The sequence below is a fragment of the Agelaius phoeniceus genome, chromosome 7, assembly GCF_051311805.1.
Source record: "Agelaius phoeniceus isolate bAgePho1 chromosome 7, bAgePho1.hap1, whole genome shotgun sequence".
NCBI lineage: Eukaryota > Metazoa > Chordata > Aves > Passeriformes > Icteridae > Agelaius > Agelaius phoeniceus.
The window spans coordinates 45,155,465-45,169,412 of record NC_135271.1 but is presented as its reverse complement, the minus strand read 5'-3'; the positions used below and the strand labels follow the sequence as shown (position 1 = coordinate 45,169,412).

The 13,948-nt window shown below is 48.8% G+C and overlaps 1 protein-coding gene across 1 annotated transcript; it reads right to left on the bottom strand.

Annotated features, from left to right (window-relative positions):
• Positions 1-200: 200 nt before the first annotated feature.
• On the bottom strand, positions 201-13,069 carry HNMT (histamine N-methyltransferase). Its single transcript, XM_054636759.2, has 9 exons — positions 12,968-13,069; positions 11,354-11,606; positions 9,267-9,328; positions 7,810-7,948; positions 6,239-6,291; positions 3,166-3,273; positions 2,928-3,058; positions 2,527-2,620; positions 201-1,544 (listed from the first exon to the last, which is right to left on the bottom strand). Exons 2-9 carry the CDS (start codon positions 11,377-11,379, stop codon positions 1,189-1,191), a joined length of 969 nt encoding a protein of 322 aa, XP_054492734.2. The 5' UTR covers positions 11,380-11,606; positions 12,968-13,069; the 3' UTR covers positions 201-1,188.
• Positions 13,070-13,948: the final 879 nt, after the last annotated feature.

Genomic DNA, 13,948 nt, shown 5'->3' with positions numbered 1-13,948 from the left:
TCCCAGGGCTGCAGCACAAGGACAAGCTGCAGCTCTCTCCCAGCTCTTCCACATCCTCAGGCTCATCTTTCTCACTTACAAGAAACCCTTAATGCCTTCCATAAAATGGTACTTTGCATATTTTTGTTTTTTAACTCAATGACCTCTTTGCTCTTCATTTTCTATAATCCCACATGTGCAGAACCAGATGTGACTTTTTTTGTTTTAAGATTGCTTTTATTTTATATGGAGACAAACAGTAGTAAGAAAGTAACAAAATTAATGTCTGCTTGAAAGAGCACAGGGCAAGTATCATCCTGGGTTCCAAAACATTCTCCAAACAAAAAGGCTGATAAATTTTTAAGACATGTCTATATTGTGAGATGCTGAGAGACTTGGGGCAGTAAATGTCTATGCCAATAAAACCACGTGAAATAGCCTAGTGCAGAGCAACTTGCAGTTCAGGCCTGGGTGCAGTGCCATTACCTGGGTGCAAAGCAGCAGGGACATCTTGCTGGTTTTGTCCTGGTGATGCCTCAGGTTTTAGCTTTTGTATTTTTCAGATTCTGTGCTGCTTTAGTGTGAACTTTTGAGCTTCATATTAGGGGATGGTGAGCTCCCTTCACAGAGTAGGGAGACAAAGCAATTCCTTCTCTACCTGGGGACCAAGGACAAATGATCCAAATCTCAGCCCCAAGAGCATAAACAACATGGACTGAAGAGAGAAAAACAAGAAGGATGGGACTGAATAATCTAAAGCTGTAATTGGGCAATTAACTCCAATTTGCAAATGGAGCAGAATTTATAAAAGTGAGAAACCCTGTGACCAGTCAGACATTTTGTGACCATTTTGGTTCATCTTGGATGCAGCCCTGGCTGGGCTCTTGTGCTACCCAAGGTGGATCCACTGAGGCCTCCTAATAAATCCCTACTTTATTCTTTAACTGTCTAGCCTCTGTTCTAGGTCAGCCTTCACAATTCATCAGTTTCTGGTGACCCAGAGGGGACAGAAGGCATCAGTGGCACACAGGGCAGCAGCAGCAGCTCTGTGCCTGGCCAGCACAGGGGCCGCCACCCCCTCACAGCCGCCCAGGCCGCGCACACCCGTCCGTGGCTGTGCAAACGTGCTGCCCACACAAAGCACAACTCCCACTGAAAGCACAGGCCGGATGCACGGTGTTAAAAACAAGTCCGGGCACACTGCGGGCTCTAGGACTCCACGACGATCATGCTGAGGTTGTTGCTGAAGATGACTCTGCCGTCCCTGGTGCTGCTGCACTCGGGCTGGCGCAGGGCCGCCTGCAGCCGCCGCCGCAGCGCCGGCGGGGCCGTGCCCAGGAAGTTCTTGGTGCCCGTCAGGAAATCCATCATGCGGCCGCCCACCGCGTCCCCCTCGGCGAAGCACTCGGTGATGTCCCAGCCCGAGGGCAGCTCGTAGACGCGGTGCTGCACGCCCAGGCTCTGCAGCACCTCGGTGATGCCGCTGCAGGTGATGTAGTGGCCGCTGTCGGTGGCGGGCAGGCAGTCCCTGTGCTTCTTCCACAGGCTGGCCCAGCCACTGCTGTCTGCCGGGGCACCAGGGAAGGTTATTTTGGCAAAGCCAAGGCAGTCAAACACCGGCTAATCAACTATGAAACGAGCTGGAAAAGCTCCCTCACTGCTGGGCCAGCCCTTGACAGGGTGGGAGGAGAGCTTTCCCCTTACTCGAGACTACTCATAAATATCTGCACCTCATAGAACCCTGGTTTCCCTCAGGCCTCCCTCCAAAGTGTCCTGTTTAAAGGAAACTCCCAGGAGATGCCTCCAGCTCTGAATTTGCCCAGAAGGAAGGGTACACACAGAGGTACCAATGTGCTGAGCCTGAACATCCCGTGCTACCTCTTAACTGTGCCTTGGCCAAAGCATTGCAGATGTTTTCACACATCAAACCTCAATTATTAAGTGCTCATTGAACAATACATACCTCAAAAACACAGCAAGGGAAACAGCCTACAGGCAATGTGAGAGGCAGGTTTTATGGGGAACATGGGAGTTTGTGCTTTTCCCACCATACTGTGAGCTGGGGATTCATGAATGGCACAAGGGATGAAACACTCAATTCTTTTAAGTGCTATCATGTTGTGCCTCTTTTTTCCTGTCCTGCCACAAAGCCTGAAGCTCTCAGCAGCATCTGCTGTCCTTCTGGGCTCTGGGTCATTGCTGTACAAAGACCCCTAAGGATGAGCCCACCCAAAGCTCAGGTTGTTTTTATCCAGTGCTGATTTCACTATGAGGAAGTATGGACAGCCACACTTCTCTCTACTACATCAATTCTATAAGCAAGGAAGCAAGAGCACAAAGTCTGTGCCTAATTGGCCCCATCAGACACTGGGCCCCCAGGCTAAGCCCAAGATTGCATTCTACATATGAAATCCAGCATTTTTTTTTTTAGTTATTTACTATAGAATAAGCACCACTGACATCCCCAGATAAATATTTGTGGCTCTCAAACTTCAAATATCTTCAAAACTCCAGCAATGGAGCAAAAAAATACAAGGTCTCCCTTACCTGACAAAATTATGATCAGGAGTTTACCATGATGGTCAAGGCAGCTGTGGAAAAACTTGATAGTACTGGGAATATCCTCCACACGGTACAGCATCTAGAAGAGACAGTGGCACACAGCCATTATTCCTCCTCCACAGTGCAATGACCCTCCAAAGGCTTAAATTCTTTCTCTTAGAGATGTTTTAAATTCTGTTCCAGATGCTTCCCAGCCTTTCCTGATTCCACATGCCCATTTAGGGACACCTCACAGCACTGAGCATTGCCAGCTTTGGTGTTTGTAGAGCTTCTGAAGAATTGCTGTGGGAGAGAAGTGCTCAGCTCTGGTCATAAATTCAAGCATAGAGCAGAACTGGAGGGGGTAGTTAAATCAAATAGCCCTGTGTTAAAGCAATGGCCATTACCTGGATCATATGGATGAAGTCAAATTTCTTATGTGTGCCTCTCTCCTTCACCTGCTGTTCATACTCCAAGGAAGTGAGCTGGTGCCAAATAAAAGAAACATTCTGCAGGTCTGGAGCTTGATTCACCAGCTCTGTTTCAAAAAGTAGAAGAAAACCCTGAATTTCATAAAATAGCAGAAAAACTCATCATTCAAATGGATGGTCCTTGCTATAACCCAGGCAGCAGGTGTAGCCTTACCTTTGTAAGCTGCCACGTGCTGTGGGTTGGGCTCCACAATCTCATTGTCAATGAAGACCCCTGGGTGCACAGCCTGCAGTATCCTGATCATTTTCAAATCCTGCTCACCTATTCAATAAACACAAAGCAGGTAAATGCAATGGAAGGAAGTCAGTGCACCACTCCTGCCAGGAAATCCCCCAGCAGAAGTGAGGCCTGTTCTGCTTTGTGGCTCATGTGGCAGAGCCTGGTGATACTCCTGCCATGGTACTGTACTGCTCAGGCTGACAGAGAGGTGCAGAGGAGCCTGAGAAGAAGGCAGAGACAAGCAGCAGCACAGAAATCTGCTAATGGCAATACCCTGGGTCATGGGATAGATAGGCCAAAAGAATCACAGCTCACTGTTTACAAAAATAACCATGAAACAGTTTTCAACAACCCCACAAAGTTTGAATGGGTGCAAGGAGGCAGCCGACACAGCTGCATGGCTTTGGGGCTGCCACAGGGACACAGTGGCTGCTGTGACACAGCCCCAGCACCTGGGGAACTGCATCACAAGAGAAAAGACCCACTGACATGCAGAATCCTGGATCCTCCCTCTTTGGGGATTGTCCACATGGCCTCAGCCCAGGGCATCAATTAACTGATGGAAATACAGGTAGAGACTCACATATCTGAGTGGAAGTGCCCTGCAAATTTAGCTGTTGGTGCTCCTGTGTGATCTCTGGCGGAGCAAGCAGCAGTCTGTCCTCCTGTTCTAGGAAATTTCCAGCCTCCTTTGAGGTGATACAGGTCATGCTGCTTACTTCCCAGAAATGCCAAGTGTATGAGTCCCCCTGGTTAACTTCAAACTAAGTAAATAAACAGCACATGTGACCACCTTGATGAGACCTCTGCAAGAATCCTGTCTGTAGCTGATGGTGGGGCCTAAAAATAGTCCTTGCAAATGTCACACAGAGAGGTCTTGATACGAGATCCTGCATCCTCCCTGCTCTTTCAGCTGATGTACCAGCCATGGGAAGAGCTGTCATCCTTGGCAGGTGCTGCAGTACATAGAATTCAGGGAAGGAAATATCAGCCATGCCAGCACTACTGGGACATCCGAGGAAGGAGGAGTCTTTTGAAGTGAGAAAAAAAATACCCCAGGCCCGTGAGGAATGCAGTGGCAGCAGGGCAGGGCTGGCCAAAGGCTCAAGGGAGGAGGCTGAGGCTGCATCCATTGAAGAAAGGTACTGGGACCAATATTGCTGACAGGAAGGCAGATCCCAATAGCAAGCAGCTGAATCATTAGTGACAGTCCTGGGTACCAGTGCCTAAGTGCCTGGTTTGGGGAGCAGCAGCCCTTAGAGCTGCCTGCAGGCTTGAGGCAGGGCCAGAGGCAGAGCATCGCTGCCCCATGCCCTGGAGCCACTGATGGAGGCAAATGGGTGCACCTACAGCAGGTGGATGCCTTAAAAGCTGCTTAAGTTTGGAGGTTTTTTCACTCCATCTCTGTAAAATTCCTTAATGCAGTGTTTGCAGGTAATAACATCTTCAACCAGGGTGTCTGTAAAAACAAGCAGTAAAATAACAGCACTCTAGGGCAGGAACTTCTCTGCTGCAGCATTCCCTGCCAGCAACAGCCCTCCAGCACTGACCACAGCAAGGCTGGGATGGGACTGGAACCTCTCTGCAACTGGAAAGTTCCAGCTCAGAGTTCAACCAGCCATGAGGAAACGTGGGGTGAGTGGAAAAACGTGATTTGGAGCACAACAGAGGCTTTCAGGATGTGGAGTCGGCCACTAATCCCCATTAATATTTTCATCAACTAAACTAATTCTGGGGGCTCTGTGAAACCAGAGTCCACCTCTGAAAAGGTCAGGGATCAGATATAACCTTTTACTTGGTGCCATTCCAGCTCACTCCCTGCCCAGCCCCAGCTCTTGCAGACGTGGGTACAGGTCTGGACCCCTGTCCTGGCATCATCCAGGAAACACAGGAAATTTTAGAGGGTTTGTTTTTCCATTAAAACCTCCTCTGAAGAGGACATAAGGAAAATTAAGGATGATGCTAAAAGTTCATTTCCCCCTTGTGCTTTTGTGGAGTCAGAATTTCTGTTTTATATTACTTAATGAAAATAGAGGGTAATTGAGAACTGAATCATTTCTTCCTGCTTGGTTTCTCATATGCTCCAACATATTCCCAGTTGGGGAAAACAATCAGATGCTAATTTTCTCTTACTCAGGAAAACAAAACCAAAAAAAGTGAGAAAAATGCTTTCATTTGAAAGTATTAGCACTTAAAATTCAGCTGAAAATACTTTTCAAAGCAGAAGTAAACTCTGACAAATCAAACCACTGCTTCTTTTCTCTACTCTTTATTTTCTCCCAGGTTCCCTAGGAGCAAAGTTGGCTGTTTCACCACTTTTTTGTTTTGTTGGTTTGGCTTTTTTTAAACACAAATGCATTTAGAACAACTTTAAAGCTATTTTTCCAAAGGATAGGATTCTCTCTGGGGAAAAATATCATTTGCAGTTAAACCCTACTTATCACTGGGTAAAAACACAGCAGTAACAAAGAAACATGTCTTGAAAAAGCTGATGCAGCTTTGCATCAGCTAATGGTTGTGGCCAGGTGATTTTGCACTGCTGAGAGCAGGGCACTGCCCAGCCTTGGCCTCTGGGATCCCCAAAAGCAAAGCAAAAGGAGATATCCCTTCAGGGGGGATAGTCTAAGGCAGGATTTTGGGTGGAAAGAACCTCTCCAGTGTCTCTAATTCTCTCCAACAAGGTTTGAAGATGTTCTTGTACCTCACCAGAAGGAGGAGTCCTTGCTTTGAGGCAAATGAAGTCAGGTGGGAGTCACCAAGAGGCAGAAACTGAGCTGAAATCACACATTTCTCACTGCCCAGAAAGATCTGAGCAGCAGTGTTTCAGAAGGGAGATGGAGAGGGAAGGAAGGGAAGGAGCATTCCTCTTATCCCAGCTCCACTCTTCCTTCTGCCCTTCAGCAGGAAATGCTGCCATTAATGTCTGAGTAACCCTCAGTGCCCAATTTTCCAGCATCTCCTTCTGCTGCCCACAGGTCCCCCCATGCCCCATGCCCACACTCCTCACCTGTGCCACTCCCAACTCCCAGAACGCTGAGGGTCGATTTTCCAGTGCCCAGACTGAAAGGATAAATACACATATACACATACACACAAAGAAATAAAATTACTTAACCTCACTGTGTCACACCACTTCATGTTTTCATTCTTACAGCCTGGAAATTTTCGTGTTATGCACATGAATTGGGACAGAAATTTGATCACCCCTTTTGAGCCTGGTGATAACCAGCATGGCTCAGCCAGCTCATATTTCAAAGTACAGTAGGCACCAGGGTGCAGAGTTTCTCACCCTTTGCCAAGGAGATTTCTTCAGGCTGTGGCTGGCAAAAAAAGCCTCTGGGAAGCCCAGGGCAAAGGGGCTGTCCCTGACTGGGATGGCACTGCTGGGGAAGCAGGGACAAAGTGAGTGGGGAAAACCTTGTCAGCCTCAGGAGGAAATATTGGATATAAATACCCAGAAAAGGCAAAACCATGAAGCTATTCAGGAGACTAGAAATCATCTCTTATTGACATTAATCCTGGATGGAAATTAGGAGGGTCTGAATCTTCAATCATTTTTTACCTTAAAAAAATTGCTTATTAAAGTACTCCAGTCACATGCTACCTAGCAGAATATTTAATAACAGCCAAGGGATTGAGTTTCCCAAGCACAGTCTCAGGAGGCACCACAGCAATGATTCCACAGGAATGGGATGAGCAGCAAGTCCTGAAGGGTGTGAGCAAGTCCAGGGGCCTTGGCCCTAGTGAGGGTCAAGACCCTTTGACAAACCCAAAATCAGCATCCTAGAAAGCCACAAGTTTGTCCATGATTTAAATTCACAATTAAAATTTCTTAACATAATCTTCAATGATTAGTATTTTATTATTTATTTTATATATATATATATATCTGATCTGTAGAATAAAAATTTGCCTGCCTAACCTTTTCTTCTCAATGGAGAAAAATACAGTTTGTATGACATCCAAAAATTAACCAGATTTGAAAGAACTTTCTTGTGCTTTGGATCTAGGCTGTTCTGAAGCTGTCTGCAGTTATCCAGCCTTAAGATATTACATCAATACTTTACAAAACTGATTATCATTTGGTACTTAAGCAATGCAAATCGACTTAGGATAGAAATAAGGAGGTCTTAGGGGATTGGGAAAACCACAAATTAGCCACTAGGAGAGAATTAGAGTTGTGTTTCTGTTTGGAGGGATGTGATGAAGTCCCAAAAGCAGGGAGAGAGCACAAGAAAGCTTTCTTTCAGGAAAAAAAAACCAAAACCAACAAAAAAAAACAAAATCAAAAACAAACAACCAAAAAAACCCTAATTTTAATCTTCAGAAAAGCAGCTAATGAAAAGAGATGGACATGAGAACGAGGTCTTGAGTCTTTCCTTAACATAAGCTGAGGCAGCACAGTGTATTAATTGAAACAGCACTTACTCTGGAGTCATTAAACAGAATATCCTAAAAACCACGAGTAGGGGACTTAAAACTGAAAAACATTTAAAGTTCATTCCTGCCCCCAAAAGAGTTTTTGCTGGCTCCCAGGATAACAGATGGCTTTCCCACCTTGGGGGCAGTGCTCCTTACCCAGCCATGATGGTGGGCATTTGTTCCCTGTTGAACTCATCCATGCACTGGTGCTCTGTTGAGTGCTCCAAAAACGACTTAAAGGCCTCCACATACTCCTCAGCTGTGAGGCTTCTCATGGAAGGGATCATGTAGAGCTCTTGGGAAACAAACATGGGTTGCATGTTAGAGGCTTTGGGGTATGTGAAGGGTCAAAGCACTTACCTCATGGGAGAAACCCAACCTAACCCAAGAGGAGCCAGGAATTTGGGAAAATGATGCAGAGGAGGCACTTTCCAACCTGTTCACACTCAGGGCTCAAAAATTACTCTTGGGCACCCTTTCATATCAGCAGGTTTGATAAGTGACTCATCATTACAGGACAGCCTGAGGAAAATGTCTCCAAAATGTTTAGCCAGATGTGGGGAGCTCTGTTTGCGAGGGATGGAACTGGAAGGGTTTTCTGGAAGACTAAAGAAAAGGTGAAGAGAGTCACAGGGTGGGTCCAGACCTGTGGCTATCACTGGTGCCCACGCTGGACAGGGTGACTGAGGGGGGCAGCTCTTGGCACACCTCCCAGGAGGGGTGATGCAACACAAACACTGCCACCTGCAGCTGAAGCAAAAATAGTCCACCCTGTGCATCTCACTTGTGACTCTGGACAGCAGGGGACTGAAATGGGCTGCCAGGGAGGGGAATTCCCTGCTGGGACCTGCAGCTCGTGGCCAGGAGGGCAACTGATGGCACAACATTTCACTGAATGGGCTCCTGTTCAAATGTGGGTGACTGACACCAAGATCTCTCCCTCTGAGCCAAAACCCAGGGATACTCGAGGGGTTCCAAGCAATTTTTGCAAAGTCTCCCTTTCCTGCTGTCCCATCCTAAAGACAGGGCAGCTGCCAGGGCACAGGCTCTGGCCAGCTGCTCAGGGCTGAGGAGCAAAGGCAGGACTAAGGGAAGGTGCCCTGCTGTGCTGGGTCTGTCTCAGATCAATGCTGAAAAGGGGGAAAAATTCAATGGGGGAAAAATCAGCTATTCCTCTTAAATGAAATGAGGATGAAGGACAGGGCTTGGCAGAATATTTTCATCCCCATTTTTGCCTTTCAAAGAGTTGCATTTTTATCACCTGCTTTTAGTCACCACTAGTAAGAGAACCATGTATGTCTCATCCAGGACACTGCAATCTCAAATTGAATGGCTCTGCTGTTTTCAAAACTACATGTCCTTGGCAGCTGTGTTCCTGGTCCAGCCCCATTGGAGGTAAAGGCATCAATGTCTGTCCTCAACTCTTTGAACTCTACCCTAATATAAACTGAAATAACCTGAATTGCAGTCAGATTACCATCCTGCTTCTTTGTCTTTTTTTTTTTTTTAACAATCTCTAACTCCAAAAGAATGAAAACATGTTTGTAGTGATAGCAACCTGAGTGGGCATTTTACTTTAATTCCTTTTTTCTTTTTTTTTTTCTCCCAAATACCTGAATTATCGTGTGGTGTTGTCAGAATCTCTGCTTCAAAGTTCATGCTGGGGAAACTATTCCTGTAAGGAAAGTATAGCACTTCAGTTATTTGAAGAACCTGTATGCTTTTTTGAAGCTGCACTGAAAATGCAGAACAAAGGAAAGATGCTCCAGGACAAACTTTCCTCTGTTGATAATCCATAATTTATTTTGTTCTTTTTTACTAGAGAAAGCCAAAATTTCTTTGTAGCTGATCATAGCCATAGGATCCTAGAGTCAATAAAAGAGGTTGGGTTGGAAGGGACCTCAAAACTCATCTTGTTCCAATCACCTGCCATGGGCAGAGACACCTTCCACTATCCCAGGTTTCTCCAAGCCCTTTCCAAGCTGGCCTTGGACACTTTCAGGGATGGGGCATCCACAACTGGCCACTGCTCCAGTGTTTGTCTGAGATGTGCTGTGGAGGTTTTCAAACCCCTGCAGAACCATTAACCAGTCATTGCAGCTGAAGGCATCAGACTCACATTTTCCTTTCTTCATTTTCCTTTGACAATGTGCCTCATACATAAAACAGGAGTGAGGCAAAAAGGAAGGGATGCATTTAAATTGGAACAAGGACCTCACTTCTGCAAACACAGGCTTGGGATGAGGCTGTCTATGCAAAGGGAAGAGTCACCTCCTGGGTAACCACATTTCGAGATGCACAGCAAGCCTTAGGGGTGATATCCTCTATAATGTGTTTAGACACACCAAGGCTTTGCTGCTAGAAAATGCCTCAGGGCAGGCAGTCTGAGATAGCAGATCCCAGCCCAATAGTCTCCTCTGCCAAGGAAAAAAATCCCAAGTGAAGAAAAAAACAAGGCAGGAGGTGGAAAAGTAAAGAAGGGAGTTTGTAGTGGGGCTTTGAGATACAAATACGTAGGGACCATGCTGGCCATGTGGCAAGGAAGTGGCCACATGCAAATACTGCACTGCTTTGGTCAATGAAGGCAAGAAAATACTGAGAGGTCCCAGAAGTCTGAGACACTGGAGCACTTCCAGAGTCCTGCAAGAGCAGCTGATTTCATCTGAGTTCAGTGCCAAACTCATGTAACTCATGTCCATGGGGTGTGTCTCTCTTCCACCACCTTGACCTCACCTCTCCCCAGGAAAGACTTCTCAGAAGCTCATCAGGAAGAGGCCAGAACCAGCCCATGTCCATCATCTCCAGCTTGGCTGCAGGCCAATCCCTCCAATTTCCACTCAAGCCTCCAACCTCTTCCATCTCTGCCCACCAAAACCCCCAAGGGCTATTTTGTCCCCTCAGCTGGGTGAGCCCAGCAAGGTGCTTTTCAGAGTAAATCTCCCACTCAAATGCCGAAGAGTAGCATAGCTTTTCCTGTGCAGGGAGGAACAGCTTTGGACATGAATTCCATTTCTGACAGGTCAAGTGTTTCCAGCCATGCCAGGAGACCTGCCAGGAGAGCTGAACAGACTTCAGCACAAGCATTCACCAGCACAGATGATGCCAAGATCTCTTCCACTGACACTTTTGCCATTTCGCCAGGCAGGGGTTAGATTTGAGACTGATTAACACTTGTTGCTGGGAAGGTGAAACAGGAACAAACGGACTTCCTCTAAAATCTGGTTAAAATCCAGACCAGATCCTAAAATTTGCAAATAGCATTTTGGTCTGGTCCTGCCCACCCCAGGACCCCAATACCCAGGACTGAGGGAGGGACTGCCAGGGAGCAGGATGCCCATGGGCAGCTGGTCCTGCCACAGCTCCCAGCTAAGACTGAGCTTGCAAGGTAAACCTCTTCCCTCCATGAACAGAGCTTGGTGCAACATGGACAGCAGCTGCAGGGAAGTCACATTACTACTTTAGGTGATGCAGCCTCTTTAGTTGAAAAAGTTTTCTGTAGGAAGACAAACTGCAAGAATATCTTCATAACTCATTAGCTTCATTATTCCTAAACTTAGGCTGTGGAGGGGCTAAAGCTCTCCCCCTTAGCCCCCATCCTTCCCAGGACACGGGCACATCTGCTGCTCCTCCCACCTCCCGCACACCCATCTGTGACACAGAGCCAGCAGGTGGGGAGCACCATCCCGCTCCCTGCCGGTACCTCTTCAGCTCCGGAGCCGGCTCCATGCTGGGCTGGATCAGTGCCGGGACACGGGGCTGGGCTGATGATCCCCGTGGGTCCGGACACGGGGCTGGGCTGATGATCCCCGTGGGTCCGGACACGGGGCTGGGCTGATGATCCTCGTGGGTCCGGACACGCTACGGTTCCGTGACCCGCAGCGGGCCGGGGCCGGGCTCAGCCAGGCCAGGCCAGCATGTCCCGCACGGCTCGGCTCGGCTCGGCTCTGCCGGACCTGTGGGGACAGCAGCGTCACCGGGGCAGGGACAGGGGGAAACCCGAGCCCCGGGGGCAGAGCGCGGCCGCAGCGTGTTCTCATGGAGCGGGGGAGACACGAGGGACACCCTGGGACTGCCGGACCTTCGGAGCCGGAGTGGCAGTGGCTGAGGGTGTGAGCCGGGCGGAGCGGGCACCTTTCCGTCCCTTTTTAGTGTGCTGTGAGCCCGGTCTGTCCTTCCTGCTCGCCGCCCGGGGCAGGAGGGAGGGAGCGCTTCCCTGCATCCTTGCCGCGCTGCTGCCTGGGGGATGCGCTGGGAGATCCCTGCCTTCCCCAGGGATCTGGAGCTCGTTGGCTGCCCGGACACCTGAGCAGGCGATTTTTGCGTCTGTCACTCGGGGGGAATGGGGCTCAGTGGCAGAAACTCTAGCGAGCACTGCAGCCCCGGCAGCCTGGCACCCCCTGTCCTGCCCCACGCAGCCAGCACGGGGGCAGTGAGCCCAGCCTGTTCACTCTGCTTGCTAGCCACAGGGATTAGAAAGCAAGGAAATATTTTTGGGGACAGCTATCCAGGGCAGAGGTGTCTGGAGGTCCCCACGAAGATGCAGTGATCGCTGTTTGAAATGCAGAAAATCCTGGGTGCTCCCTGCACTTCCCTCTGGATTTTCCCCCTACCTTCACCCACAGAACTGGTGCTTCTTTTGCCTAAAATCTCATAACATGAATATAAAAAAGAAAGGATTTAAAGACTTTGTATTTCCGAGTGAGGTCCACTAGTGGGAAGAGCAGCATTAGGATCCTCATCACTTCCATTCCCTGAAGACAACAGGTAGAACAGACCAAGCAGATAAAACCTCCCACCTTGCTGAGACCCCCAGAGAACTTCCTGCCCCACACAGATCCCTTAGACCAGGGACCTCAGGTGGAGATGCTTCACCATCAAGTGGCCTGCCTTGGTTTGCACTAGGTTTAGCTTCCAGATGGATTTAAGTTATCCACCTCAAGGCAGGTCCACAGCATCACATTAAGGCAGAAACAACTGCATTGCTACTCTTCAACAAAATATCCAAAATACTCCAGGTGAGGGAAGACCAGAACCTCTTTGCTAGGTCTAAAGTGCACCTTTGGCTCCTGGTATGACCACATGGGCAGTGATCTTACATCAGTTCATTCAGTCCCACCAGAGATTCCATCCCAGACACCAACCGTGATCCCCCTGGAGCGTCCCAGCTGAGCCCCAGGCACTGCCCCCGCAGCAGCCTCGTGTCCCCCAGCCACCTCTGCCTTGTCCCAGTGTCCCTGTGACACCCAACGCCACCCCCAGCCCCCTGTGCCAAAGCCAGGGCTGGGCACCCCGCGGGTCCCACGGGAAGCCATACCTCCCAGAGCTGCCGAGACACGTCCAGCAGCCTGGAGCTGCCGGCCCTGGGGAGCCTCCTTGTACACCCACGGGGTGCTGCTCCCCTCCCCGTGTCCCTGAGCCCCCCCGAGGCGGCATTAGCCTCCAAGAGCAGCCTTTGTTCTGCCCACAACAAGGGGACATTGTGGGCAGTGCCCGCTGGCAGCCGTGCCCTTGGAGGGTGTCCCTCTGCCAGCCCTGCCTGCGGCTGCTCTGCCCAGCTCGTGACTCAATCCGCTCCCAACGCTGTTTGCCCTGCCAGCTGAAAAAGCTGCTTTTTGCTCAGTGAGAGGGAGGGTGGCTGCAGGCAGAGCTGGGCTGCAAGGGGAGGAAAACAAAGCCACTGTGTTTGCTCTGCAGCTCCCGAGGTCGCTTTGGGGCTGATCCTGCAGAAATGGGTCATGCACCCTCCCCGGGGCAAGCCTGCCTGAGGCTGGTGTTGCCCATGGCCCCGAGCCCCTCTCATTTTCCATCTCTGTCAGCTCACCACAACAAGCTTGGACCTGCATCTCCAGGCAGGAAAGCCTGGGTTTGACATCAAATTTCCATGAATTTACCTTCTAAATAGCAATCAGCTTCTAGGCTGATGATTGTCAGGAAGGTCCTTGGCATTTTTAGAGTGTTGATGGCAGAAGGTATAGAACTAAATGGTCCCTTCCAACCCAAACCAATGTATGATTCCATGTTTACTACTTTGTTTTTTGAGACTCTTCCAAATCCACCTAGAACAATCGATTAAAGCTCAGGTAATGTAACTCTGATTTTCCTGTAACTCTGATTTGCCTCTAACTCTGATTTTCCTGTAACTCTGATTTTCTTCTGAGCAAAGCTCTTCTGTAGCAGTTTCCTGTTTTAATAAAAATGTTTTCATCAGTTAGATATTTTCAGTTTTTTAGACTAATCCTCTCAAGTACTGTAGTTTCTGTACTCTCCTAGGTGAAATATTTCATGCAAACATGTT

Bases quoted from the DNA above. Each gene is read 5' to 3' on its own strand.
- HNMT (XM_054636759.2), bottom strand. From the start codon at position 11,379: ATGGAGCCGGCTCCGGAGCTGAAGAG. The intron at 7,949-9,266 runs GTATTTGGGAGA...TTGTTTCCCAAG, and splicing joins AACACCACACGATAATTCAG to AGCTCTACATGATCCCTTCC. The intron at 3,274-6,238 runs GTGAGGAGTGTG...TTTATTGAATAG, and splicing joins GGGAGTTGGGAGTGGCACAG to GTGAGCAGGATTTGAAAATG.